At 45.0% G+C, this 12634-nt stretch overlaps 1 protein-coding gene across 3 annotated transcripts in view; it reads left to right on the forward strand.

The window, feature by feature from the left end:
• The window catches only part of RASGRP1 (RAS guanyl releasing protein 1), an 83008-nt gene that overhangs the window by 60962 nt on the left and 9412 nt on the right, over positions 1–12634 (forward strand). For all 3 annotated transcript variants that reach the window (XM_042989180.1, XM_042989181.1, XM_042989182.1), the window contains 9 exons: positions 553–669; positions 2846–3121; positions 4442–4522; positions 5788–5892; positions 6608–6717; positions 7489–7633; positions 8589–8625; positions 9351–9503; positions 10634–11019. In XM_042989180.1, coding sequence (XP_042845114.1) covers positions 553–669; positions 2846–3121; positions 4442–4522; positions 5788–5892; positions 6608–6717; positions 7489–7633; positions 8589–8625; positions 9351–9503; positions 10634–11019 — 1410 coding nt within the window. The remainder of the gene's footprint in view (positions 1–552; positions 670–2845; positions 3122–4441; positions 4523–5787; positions 5893–6607; positions 6718–7488; positions 7634–8588; positions 8626–9350; positions 9504–10633; positions 11020–12634) is intronic.

A 12634-nucleotide genomic window follows, 5' to 3' on the forward strand; every position in this document is an offset into this window, starting at 1 on the left:
AAGAGGAAAACAAGGTAGTACGAACACATAATTGAAATTCCCGAGATTCTACCTCCTTTCCCAGTTACTGTCTTGCATAGACACTGACATTGCACAGAAAATACAGTCTTTGTCCTTAAAAATACAAGTCTGGTTATTTAGGATCAAGGATATAAAATATTAGCTCTAGGTGGTCAAGACCAGTGCTTCTCAAAGTCAGTACATGGCCCACCTACTCTGATATTACCTAAATGTTTATCCCTAAGGTCAGCCGTAGATCCCAGGAATCCAAATAGCTGTGCTTGGATCCAGAAATCTTTGGGTTAAACAAGTACTTTGGGCAGTTCTTAGAAACCACTGATGTAGAGGATGGTCCGCAGATCCAGTGCAACAAAGGAAGATGTGACACTGTGCTAAATTTGGGACCTTTGGTCTGAAATTAAGCCTAAGGGGGAAAGTGATCCGACAACTGCAACACCTCATTGCTAGGCTTTGGTATTAGGAAGACTTGCAGAATTGAGAGGCATGTAACTGATATGTATATTGACTACTCTCATCTCTTTTGTGTCACAGAAGCTCCACCAGCTACAGAACTTCAATACATTGATGGCTGTGATAGGTGGGCTGTGTCACAGCTCAATCTCCAGGCTCAAGGAGACAAGTTCGCACGTCCCACATGAAATCAATAAGGTCAGTGCTACTGGCTTCTCCGGGGCCCCTTAGTACCATTCCCGGGACGAGCATCAACATTTCCCCCTTAAGAGGCAACCCAGAGAGCCTTTCCGGAGCACATCACCCTTTGTCAATTAGGCAAACTGCCAAGGAGGCAAACCCCAAGAAAACCCATAGGATGGGAATGACCCAGGTCTGAGAGTCACTGTGATTCAGTCTGGGCTCAGCGTTACTACACGTTCCAACTGATCAGTTGAAAGAATGTGTGTCTCTCTCCACGCCTGTGAATATTCGGAGTCACCGTCTTTAATACTGACTCTCTTCCTCCAGCAACTTGTTCCAAAATGTTTTCCTAAATAGTGCTTCAGTTGACTGTAGTTCAGTTTGCATGTGAGATGTGTACAGCGAGCAACACATTTGAAACCTACCTATTCAAATCCCATGGAGAATGACATTCTGGATAGTTGAAAATGACCTTTTCAGGTGCCACTTTGTAATAGATAGTGTTTTGTTGAGTATTTTTCTTAAATGTCCTATGCACTTTTCTACATTCTTTAGATGTTACAGAATAGACGTTAGCTCTTTATAGCATAGGGCTGTTGTGATGAATACAAGCCACTAAGACACACTGGAGACAAGAACGCAGCTCTGGTGTGGACCAGATTAACTGCTCTTTTGAGCATTTCCATCTTGTGGGAGAGGACCCCCTTACTAACCTCAACCCCAGGCCTCCCAAATTGCATGGACAGAGACTCTTCTTAGGGAGACATGCCTGTGTCTCATTGCCCCGTTTTTCCCGGGTCTTCAGCCTCCTTCTGGGGAGTCTCAGATTCATCATCCCTGCTCTCACCCCACCCCCACCTCCCAATTCCCTACTAGTTCTGCCAGAACTTGGTGGAACCACTGAAAAGGTTCTTCATGTCTCAGAAGTCACAGAGGGAGACAGTCATGGAGATTAATCTGCTCTTGTGCTGTTTCACTTACAAGATACACCTTGCTCCTCTTAGCCTTGGGTCCCTCCACAGCAGTGCTTTCTTGTCTGTAGCTGCTTGACCCTCAGGGTGGTCTGCAGCCAGACTTAAATCAAGTATCCCCTCATCCCCTAGTAGTTTATTTCACCTTCTAAGGAGAACAAAACTATCTCATTTTTGCTGCTAGTCTCTCATCATGTGAGCACTGTTGGCTCAGAGGTCAGGAAGAGGCTGTCGTGCCAGCTCATTGTGAATGGGGGAGGCTAACTTCAAACCTCAAATTCTTCACTGAGGAGAAATGGTACTTCTTAGGCCACAATTTTATTAAAGGAATTACCAGCAGTGTTTAAAATATTTTGTGCTGTAACATAATTAGTGGTCTTTACTTCCCATCTTTGCCTGTGAGGAAGCCAGCCATCGTGCATGGGGATTGGGGTTCTGCAGACTGCCACCTTGAACCAGGCGTATTTGACAAGAACACCAGAGGTGGCTGCTCCCTTTTTATGCTGTACAGACCTGCCCTTTCCTGGGCCGGAAGCCCTAATGAAGAGCTCCCCAGGGCCTCAGCCTCACCTTGTCACATGCCTTCTGCTGGAAATTGGTCTATTGGTTCAGTCTCTGGTTCAGGATTTCAGTCTGTGAGTGGAACGTCACCTGCTTCCTTGACGTAGGCCTGTTCTGAGAACCGCTGAGAGAAGGCCCACAGAGGGCAGCGTAAGTCAGACAAACGCGCAATAGACCACTGAAGCTCCCAGCTGTTCCCCATGCCTGCGACGGTCAGCACTTCCAACATCACATTCCACACGTCTCTGGAAGCATTCAGAGGATACTAGGGAGGGGAACTGCATGGCGTGGGGACAGAGGTCAGGGGGACACTTACTCTCTGCTGTATATTCTTGGACCGTTTTCATTTTTATCTCAGGTTTTTATTTTTATGTTTAAATTTCAGTATAAAAATAAGACCTCACTTAAAATTTCCCAGTTATATAGTACAATCAAGTAAAGCATACTTTGTGTGTGTAAATACACTCTGACATTTGAAATCAGCTAGACGTTTTTTAATCTGGGAGTCACAGTCTGTAGCTTTTAGCGCATCACCTCCTGCCTGACAAATTAGGGATGGGGTGAAATAGTGGGAGAGGCTGAGAGGAAACAAGGTGGCCTCTGCGGACAGTACACCCTGCCTGGTGGGCACCTGTGAATGGGTCTCTTCTGTTTTGTAGGTTCTGGGGGAGATGACCGAGCTCCTGTCCTCCTGTAGAAACTATGACAACTACCGGCGAGCCTATGGGGAGTGCACCCAGTTCAAGATCCCCATCCTGGGGGTGCACCTCAAGGACCTCATCTCCCTGTACGAGGCCATGCCCGATTACCTGGAGGATGGGAAGGTGAACGTCCACAAGCTGCTGGCTCTTTATAATCATATCAACGAACTGGTCCAGCTGCAAGAGGTGGCCCCACCCTTGGAAGCCAACAAGGACTTGGTGCACCTGCTGACGGTGAGGCTCACACGGGAGGCAATTACTGAGGGCTGTCTGTATGCCACACACCACTCTCTGCACCTTACCAAGTATTAGCTCAGTTCATTCTCATGAAACACAATGGAGTAGGTACTACCATCATCTCTGTTGTTTGGACATGGATACTGAGGCATAAGGATATGACGTGTCAGAGGACCACACGTGAGTAAGCAGCAGAACCTGGGTTCACACCCAGGTGGTAGGACTCCAGAGGTTATGCTCCTGAGCAGTATGCCCTCCAGAATCCTAGAATTGTTTCTTGCCCCCAGCTACAAAAGCATTCCTCAACTTTCTGGGAGGAAGGAAGCTGATAACAAATTAGGATACAAAGCTTCGTAAGAGAGATAGTGTATTCTCAGTTACAAAAGGGTAAGGCAGTGAGTAAAAAAAGCAAACAAAATGGAGGCATTCGAGTCAAGAATAGGTGAACACATGTGGTGGTGCAGGAGCCTACTTGCGTGGTCAGATAAACTCCCTTCCAGAACCATGATTCTGTAGCTCACCACTGTGTGACTGTGGGCATGTAACTCTAAATCTGTTTTCTCCTCTGTAAATCAGAGATTACTCTCTGGGATAACTTATAACTTCTCAGTTCCAAAATTATACAACTTTTTATCTGTATTTTTGTAGAATGGAGTAACTGTTACAGCCTCTTCCTCCCTCACATCATGATTCTGATAGAGCCCCAGGATTCACAGCCAGCTGGGGTCTAATGTTAGCCCTTTTGCTAAGTGGCCAGATGACTCTGGCAGGCCTTGGCCTTAGACATTGTCTGTTAAAAAGATGTACCAAATCTTAACTTTCTTGGATCACAAATCATGTGATGAAAACCATGAACTTCCCAGAAAAACAGACACGAGTTCTGGACCTCTTGAAGCCATCCGTAGACTCTAGGTTACAAACAAGATTAGTTATATGAAATTGATTAAGTCTTAATATCATTTTATAATACCTGTTGTCATTTAAACTGGATTGTTGTAGAGAACAAGTGAGGTGTGGACCATCTGACCACATAGGGCCTTTTGCCTAAGCTCTAGATACAGGCTTAATATTAAATCAGATCTTAAAAGAGGACATCTTGAAACTTCTCCAAAATTTAAAACATTTTAATAAGAAGGAGCCAATGTTTGCCTTATTGCAGTACCAAGTGTTACGCCCTCTAAGCTTTGTGAATTTTAAAAACAAAGAGCCTAGAAGAGTAAATAAACAGGAGGAGGAGGTACCAAGAAAGAAACCCATCAACCCTGGGAAAGGCAAACAACATCCTAGCAGTTAACCCTGTTCTGCTTTCATCTGCAGTTGTCCTTAGATCTCTACTACACTGAAGATGAAATCTATGAGCTGTCCTATGCCCGGGAACCAAGGAACCACAAAGCCCCAGTGAGTTGTTCATATTTTTATGCTAAGATTGCTGCATGTAACAGGTGCTTTACAAGTTACTCATTGAGGTCATCATCTTAAGGAACAAATCTTTATGTGATAAGTACTGTGTTTCCACTTTGCCCAACCTTGTGCTAGGCACAGAGAAAACTTCACCATGTGTACAAGTAATTCTTGGCCAGAAAGAGCCTGCAGTCTACTTGAAGGGATGAGACTAATACAGGAACTGTAAATATATGCCCTAAGCACATCCAAATGACAGGTGCAGTCAGTCAGTGGTTTACTGAGGAGGGAGATGGCGTCACGGGCCATAGTGACATCTCCTTCCTATTATAAAGTATCCTCACATCATTCGTTTCTCTTCTCTGATTTTTTGATGATAAGTATATACTAGTTAGTAAAGCCTTAGAGATCATCCTGTATTCATCTGGGTCAGAAAGGACAGTCTCCTGGGTCTTTTGACCTCTTGTGCTGACAAGTCCTCACAACAGTGCAGTCCTGGTGCTGCACGGAAGGATCTACACAGGTTGTCTCGCCCCACCTCCCGTACAGGCAGGTGAAAATTTCAGTTTTCCTTGTGAAGGACCAGAATTCCCCTGCAGTCTCCAGGGAAGCTGCCCAGTCCCCAGATAGTACTCAGGGGAGAGAGTTATCCACACATAAGAAATGCAATTTGTCTGTTCAGGTGGCTACATGATACTGTCTGTACAACCGAAAAGATCAAGTTCTAGCTCCTACTCTAATGAAAGCTGTTCACTGAAAATACTTGGCAGGTTCCACTTTCAGGGTGTTAGAGGCATTTCCATGGAAAGGGTACCTTCCCCCATTTGGGTCAAGTCTCAAATATTTAGGAATGGATTCCATCTCCGCTTGTCCAGGCCTCAGGCTTTTTTCCTTGTGTTATCCTGCCTTTTAGCTGTTTTTCTCCTCATCCACATCTTTATTAACCAGTAAGTAGAGAACAGAGAGAAAATTTAAATGATCCAGCCTTGCTGACAGTTTGACAGAAAGTCTAATGGGTAAGTTTAAATTATCTGTAGATGGAGATAATATATGTGAGGAGCATTTTGTCAGCTATGAAGCACAACAGTTGTTATTAGCCAGGATTACAGCTCAAGATTTCAGTTCTACCGGCTCTCAGCTCCTGGCCCTGGCACATAGTTGAGGGCTGTCCATAGATGCAGCCATCAGGTAGTGGGAAAGGAAGTTGCTGCTGGTTGTAGTGCTTTATAGTCACAGGGATTTCTCTGAATATTTCATTTCAGCCACTAACACCTTCAAAGCCCCCAGTAGTAGTGGACTGGGCTTCTGGAGTATCTCCCAAACCTGACCCAAAGACCATAAGCAAACACGTCCAGAGGATGGTGGATGTAAGTACAGCTGTGCTCCGGCAGACGGAAGCAAGGCACATACAAACTGGCATAGTTCTGTATGCGGCCTGGGGGGACACGGTGGCAGACACGCAAAGGTGGGAAACCTGACACTTGTTCCTCGCGCACACCTCATATTGTGCCTGCAGGACAGTTCATAGGTTACGTTTTGCCACCACGCTTTGACCTCCTGTTGCCGGGGGGTGTGTCTCCTCTTAGAGACCAAGCAGGAGAGCATAGCCGTGGATTTGGGGGCAGAGAGGTGGTAGAAGGGTTTGAGTAGAAATGAGGATAATAAGGAGAATCTAATACTGCAAATTTGGCCCTCCTGATTCTCTTCACGGTTAACTGCTGAGGAGAGGGTGTGTCTACATTCATCCTTATGGACCAATCCAGCATAACAGAAAAGTGAGAGCCAGTACATGCCAGAATAATTAGTAGAGGACTACAGGGCAGGGAGCACTTGCAGCTGGGCTGTTCACAGAAGCAATGGAAGGGGGCAGAGCAGAGGGGACACCCCTGTGCAGTGAGCTAGGAGCACGCAGGCACCGGGCAGACGGCACGATTGGTACACTAATGGACCTGAGGGAACCGTGTCCTCTCATTCAGGCTGAGGAGAGGCTTTTATCAGATACTCAACCTTTTGTTATTTGGCTAAAGGGAGAAACGATCGGTTTCGCTTTGGTAATCACCAGAGAAACTCCTTTTTTCACAGTCGGTCTTCAAGAACTATGATCATGACCAGGATGGATACATTTCTCAGGAAGAGTTTGAGAAGATTGCCGCCAGTTTCCCCTTTTCCTTCTGTGTGATGGACAAAGACAGGTGAGGGTCTGTGTATGGAATATGAGGCTCCTGGTGCTAAGGGAGCAAGCATCACATGAATGCCTGTCTGGTTTTGGTTCAGATCACAACGGACAATAAAAAACACATCTGTGTTAAATGCCTCAGAACTGAAAATTTCATAAACCTGCCAGTTTAGTCAACAAGAAACAAGAAAAACTTTAGTCTTCCTTCTGGCTACAGATTATGAGAAACAACTATTTATTAATACCTTGCCTATTTTTCTGAAGTTGACAGAAGCTCTCTTGGTTTTCTGTGTGAAATCAAAGGTATGGCTGGTGGGTTCCAGTTATATGTCATGTACTGTCTAAAGGCAAACCGCAGCATAAGGTATTTCTCTCCCTATACGCAGTTTCCATTTCTTTTTTCAAGTCTTTCAATTTGCTAGGAAAACCTACTTTGGCCAGATAACACCGCTGTAGAAGTGAATACTACGTCACCTCTTTATTACATGCTGTCCATGTATCGCTATTTAAGAGGGCTCATGGAAGTAATCCTCAGTCCTATGTGCTGTACTGCCACGCAAGGATAGAAACAAAAGTGAGGGGTGCCTGGCTGGCTCAGTCGGTGGAGCATGTGCAGCTCCTGACCTTGAGGTAGTGAGTTCGCGCCCCCACGTGTGGTATAGAGATTGTTCAAATAAATCAACTTAAAAAAAAAAAAAAGTAAAACAAAAAAGGTGAGTTTCTAAGGCTAGAAGCCAGTCTCGCTACCTCAGACCCTACTCACACCTGGTCTGTCGCTCGCTGGCAGGGAAGGCCTCATCAGCAGAGAGGAGATAACAGCCTACTTCATGAGAGCCAGCTCCATCTACTCCAAGCTGGGCCTGGGCTTTCCTCACAACTTCCAAGAGACCACCTACCTGAAACCTACTTTCTGTGACAACTGTGCTGGATTTGTAAGTTGTTCCTAGAGTGCTTCAGGTCGAACTTGAAGAGGGGTATGAGACGGTATGAATGAATTTTAGGCCAGGCGCAGACCTCATAACCCTTATCAACTATGCCCGCTTAGAGCCTAAGCTCTAATAACCTTGTTCTCAAATGGTTTGATGCATGGTTAACTTGAATTTAATGTTACCATTTCTTCCGGATATTGTTTTTACCTCTGGTGCATGACGCTTGGGACAAATGGTAAGGAAATGTTGAATATGGGACATACTTTTTAAGTAATTATATTCAGATGCTGTTTCCAGTGTTAGAAAAAAAAAAATAGGAGACATCCCTGCTCTTCTGCCTTCAAAAGGAACTGCTGTTAGGAAGCCATGTAGCTCTGGCCCTCCTCTGTCCCAGCCCTGTCCAACCTAATCCCTGACCCCAGAATTCTGTATACTTTTTCTTTAGTTTGGCGTTCTGAGAAACCTGTTTGTTCTTTGATTCATCTACTTCAAGCCTCAAGAAGGCCTAGACCATAGAGGTGCCTGTGTAGCTCAGGCTGTTAAGCGTTCGACTTCGGCTCAGGTCATAATCTCACAGTTTGTGAGTTTGAGCCCCTCATAGGGCTCGGTGCTGACAGCTCAGAGCCTGCTTCGGATTCTGTGTTTCCCTCTCTCTGCTCTTCCCCCACTCATGCTCTGTCTCTCTTTCCTTCAGAAATAAACATTAAAATTTTAAAAAAAGGCAGCCTAGGACATAAGTCCACACTACTGAGCTTCTTGAGAGCATGAGACTGTGATCACAAAATCTTCGTGTTTGCAGTTTAAACTCAGGAGGGTTAAGACAGGAGATAAGGCTTTCCTTTCTTGAGGAAGAGAGCACAATGAGGGAAAATAAAGAATGGGTATCAATGTCTTGCCTAATACCAGATTGACGAAGGATGTATAGTGTGCTCTAACTGTCTCCTATCTTGTCTCATAGCTCTGGGGAGTGATCAAACAAGGATACCGATGTAAAGGTAAGGCTCAGTTTTGTGGATTGTCTTGCTTTTTCTGGTCTTTGAGGCTCTCCTAATAAAGCATTTTTTTTACCCATAGTAGTTGTCCATTGAATCCACTTCTCAGTGCAGCTTACAGCCTCATCCCCAAACTGGCTTCCCTAGAGCACCCACTGAGAGTGACTGCCACCAAAGAGAACAGGAATGCCTGGGTGACCAGTTACAAAGCTTCCCCTTGCAAGGTCCTTTCTCTGTGTGGGTTGTTCTGGAAACAGAGATCGCTGGTAGGAGAGGCTTTCATATGGTCATGAAAAGGTGGGTCCCTAAAGAAAGGCACTTTGGGAATGGAAGTGATTACCAAAGGGCCTTGCCAGTTTTCCTTTTATCAGTAGATACCTCAGGGCCTAATTGTCCTTCCTTATGACTAGAAATTTACTGCAAGGAAGAAAGAGTAAGAGCTGGGAGCCTTTAGGGGGTCTCCTTAAGGTAGGCAGTATATGCAGGATGACTAGGACATGACTTGTCTCCAAGACAGTGGATGCTGCTTGAGACTCATGATAAGGGCTACAGCAAGATGGTAAGATCCAGAGTTGACCAAATACGACTACTAGGTTCATTAGGAATAGCAGGTGTCCTAGCTCCAGACTAGGACAGGCATGTGTGACAAGACAGCCCTGCGTGAGTGTGGTTTTGAGACTCTGGAAAAGAAAGCCAAAGCCTTCCTGACTAGGCTGTCTTGTCCACAGACTGCGGGATGAACTGCCACAAACAATGCAAAGATCTGGTTGTGTTTGAGTGCAAGAAGCGAGCCAAGAACCCAGCAGCAATAACCGAGAACAGTACCCCTGGAGGGCCAACATCCAGCCTTTGCTCACTGGGAGCCAAAGACCTGCTCCATGGTAAGCAGACACTGAGAACATTCCTCTTGGAAAGTGAAGTGGGAAGAGTAAAGTTTTCGGGGAGGAAAGATGACCTTTGCCCTTCCCATTCTTAATAGAAACCACCACAGACACCATTGTGGAAGACACATTTTCAGAGTTAAACATCTTTAGGGACCGCAATTCTGTCACATAAAATACAAATTTTGGTGGGAGAAAGGTGGCAGAGAGCAGCATGAAGGTCTGGGGCCTATTAAAGAAAAGATTAAAAGATGGAGATACAAAATATCATCCAAAACGCTCCTCCAAAAAATACAGGGTTGTTACTTTAGGATAAATACAGTAATTTAAATATTCTGATACTTCTGTTAATTACAGTTTTGAACTTTATTTGGGTAAAAATTTAGTGTTAAATTATGTCCTCTGGGGGAAAGTTAAACTAGGATCCTTATAAGGTTTCTAGTATTAGAAATTTTTTTGTTGTCCAGAAGCCACGTTGGATTTGTACACTATCCAGGCTGGGTCCTGGGCAAGGGTGTTGGGTGGAAGAAGAAAACCAGAATGATTCCTCTCTCCTTTCCAACCAGTATCTCCCTATGCTATTCCCACTATACAAATGGGTCCCAAAGAAAACTCCTACCTGCTCCTATAATAGGACCAAACCTTGAATGCTGTGAGAGCTCTCAAATCCCAGGGTCCACAGAAAATATTTATGGACTGGGACCCCTGGGTGGCTGTTGGTTAAGCATCGGACTCTTTATTTCAGCTCAGGTCATGATCTCACGGTTGGTGAGTTCGAGCCCCATATCACCTGGGCTATAAGAGTGGATCCCCCTCATTCACATATGCTCTCAAATAAAAAGAATTTTTTTTTTTTGAAATGTTTACTTAATATTCATAGACCGTTTCTCTTGCACTGAGGCAGGGACTTGAGCTTACCTGCAGAAACAAATCTTCTAGGCAGCCTTTGTGCAAATAGAAAAATGCCTGTTTCTCTGGGTAGATGCAGCCTGGCACCAGTGGCTCTGGTAGCCTTTATCCCCTAAAGAGGGTGCCTGCAAATGAGTCCACTTTGGGCCTAGAATAAGAAAGTTGTCAGCTGAGTCTGTTTTTCTGACTAGAGTACCAACATGCCACATATCTTCCTACAGCACCTGAGGAGGGACCTTTCACATTCCCTAATGGGGAGGCTGTGGAACACAGTGAGGAAAGTAAAGATCGGACCATCATGCTCATGGGAGTGTCCTCACAGAAGATTTCTGTTCGGCTGAAGAGGACTGTGGCCCACAAGGCCACCCAGACGGAATCCCCGCCTTGGCTTGGCAGTGAGCGTCCCTGTGGTCCCTTTGTGCTCTCTTCCCCAAGGAAGACAGCCCAGGATACTCTGTATGTGCTTCCTAGTCCCACATCTCCTTGCCCCAGCCCAGTCTTGGTCAGAAAGCGGGCTTTTGTCAAGTGGGAGAATAAAGAATCCCTCATAAAATCAAAGGAGGATCTCCGTCATCTCAGACTGCCAACCTACCAAGAGCTGGAACAGGTACCTTCCTTTTCTTTTCTTTCAGACGCCGAGAGAAGTGGGGCTAACCCAGGGAAGAGCGCTGAAGACGCTGACCAGGTTGATTACTCGTAGAAAGGATTCTGCCTGTCTTTCAAACCAGTGGAGGCCCTGGCTCACATTACATGAGTAGAATAAGACCTACAGGGCTCCCTATATGCCAGAAAGGTACCATTTTAAAGTGTTGGTGCCAGGCCCAAAGTGTGTTCACAACAGCCTCCTTGAGAAAAACCGGTTTCTACTGGTCAGCTCTGCTGTGCTGACACCACACCCTTTTTCTAGATGAAATTAAATCCTCCTCCCCTAGAGGTCTTTGTTAACCTACTCATCAGGATGTTTTGGGACTTTTACGGTTGCCTAAGTGTCTCCCCAAAAAAGCATGTAAGCCTTCCTCTTAATATAAATGAGCAAGTAAATACATCTTGTAATACCTTGATCTTGTAAATACATTAGACAGTATCTGGCAGATACACAGCTGTATATAATATAATGTATAAACTGGTAACCATTATAGTACCAGGAGCTTCCTTTTTTTGGTTAGGCTTAGGAGGTCCTAGTTATAAGATGCCCTACAGAGAAAAGGGCACAGTGCAAGAAGAGGATAAGTAAAAGGACAACAGGCAGTTCAAACAGAAAGAAGATGTTAGTAATTGGCTGACAGGATTGAGTATTTGGAGTCATGGTGAGGGCTGGCTCAGGTTCCTACCAGTGATGGGTAACTAGGGATGCTTAGATCTAACATTATCACTCACTTTTGGAGGCCTATCAGTACAAACTCAAAATCAACATCCAGTAGCTAGAATTCCTTAAATAATTCTATGTAGTGAAATTGCCCAAAAGGGCCTCAGAATTCCCTACCTTGTCCTCAGTGTTGTTCCTTCCCTGTCAAAGACTCCTAGAAACTGAAATACAGAAACATTTGAAGAAACAAGTTAGATAATGTATGTGAAACTCTGGGTGCTTTGAACAAAACATAATGTTAAGAGGAACAGATGAAAAAAATACCAGGTTTTCTAGATGAAAAGTATTCTCTTGCTCAGAATGTTTTAAGACACAAGAACTCTGGATCTCTTAAACTAGCTGTTAAACTGCGCCTTACTTGCTCTTGTGTTAAAATACAAGGCCAAGAATCCATATTCTCTACGACTTGCTGCAGATTGTGAATAATTACTGTTATCGTCTGACACATTACCTAGCACATCGCGAGCTAATTTTTGTTGAGAAACAACTCATTGTATGCAAATCACCCAGAAATTGCCCACATTTGTGGGGAGGGAGTCATCAATCTGATATAACAACACTGGATTCCAAGTCCGAAGACAAGAGACGTCATCATGGCAGCGGGAGTTGTACCTTTTCACTCGCCCCTTTATTTACAACAAACTGGTTATTCATAACCAAACAAAAAGTGACTGCGTTATGTACCCAGGAGACTTTTTTAAATAGGTGGCCAGGACCTCAGAGCAGGCTCTGGATCCAAGGGAACTGGTGACCCTGCGTGCCCGTCTTGCCATGATCAGGTGAGAGCACTACTGGAGAGTGCAAACCAGGGTGGACATGCAAGCAAGATGGAGGTCCTGCCAGCCAGGGGGGCGTT

This window comes from Panthera tigris, chromosome B3 (assembly GCF_018350195.1).
Source record: "Panthera tigris isolate Pti1 chromosome B3, P.tigris_Pti1_mat1.1, whole genome shotgun sequence".
NCBI lineage: Eukaryota > Metazoa > Chordata > Mammalia > Carnivora > Felidae > Panthera > Panthera tigris.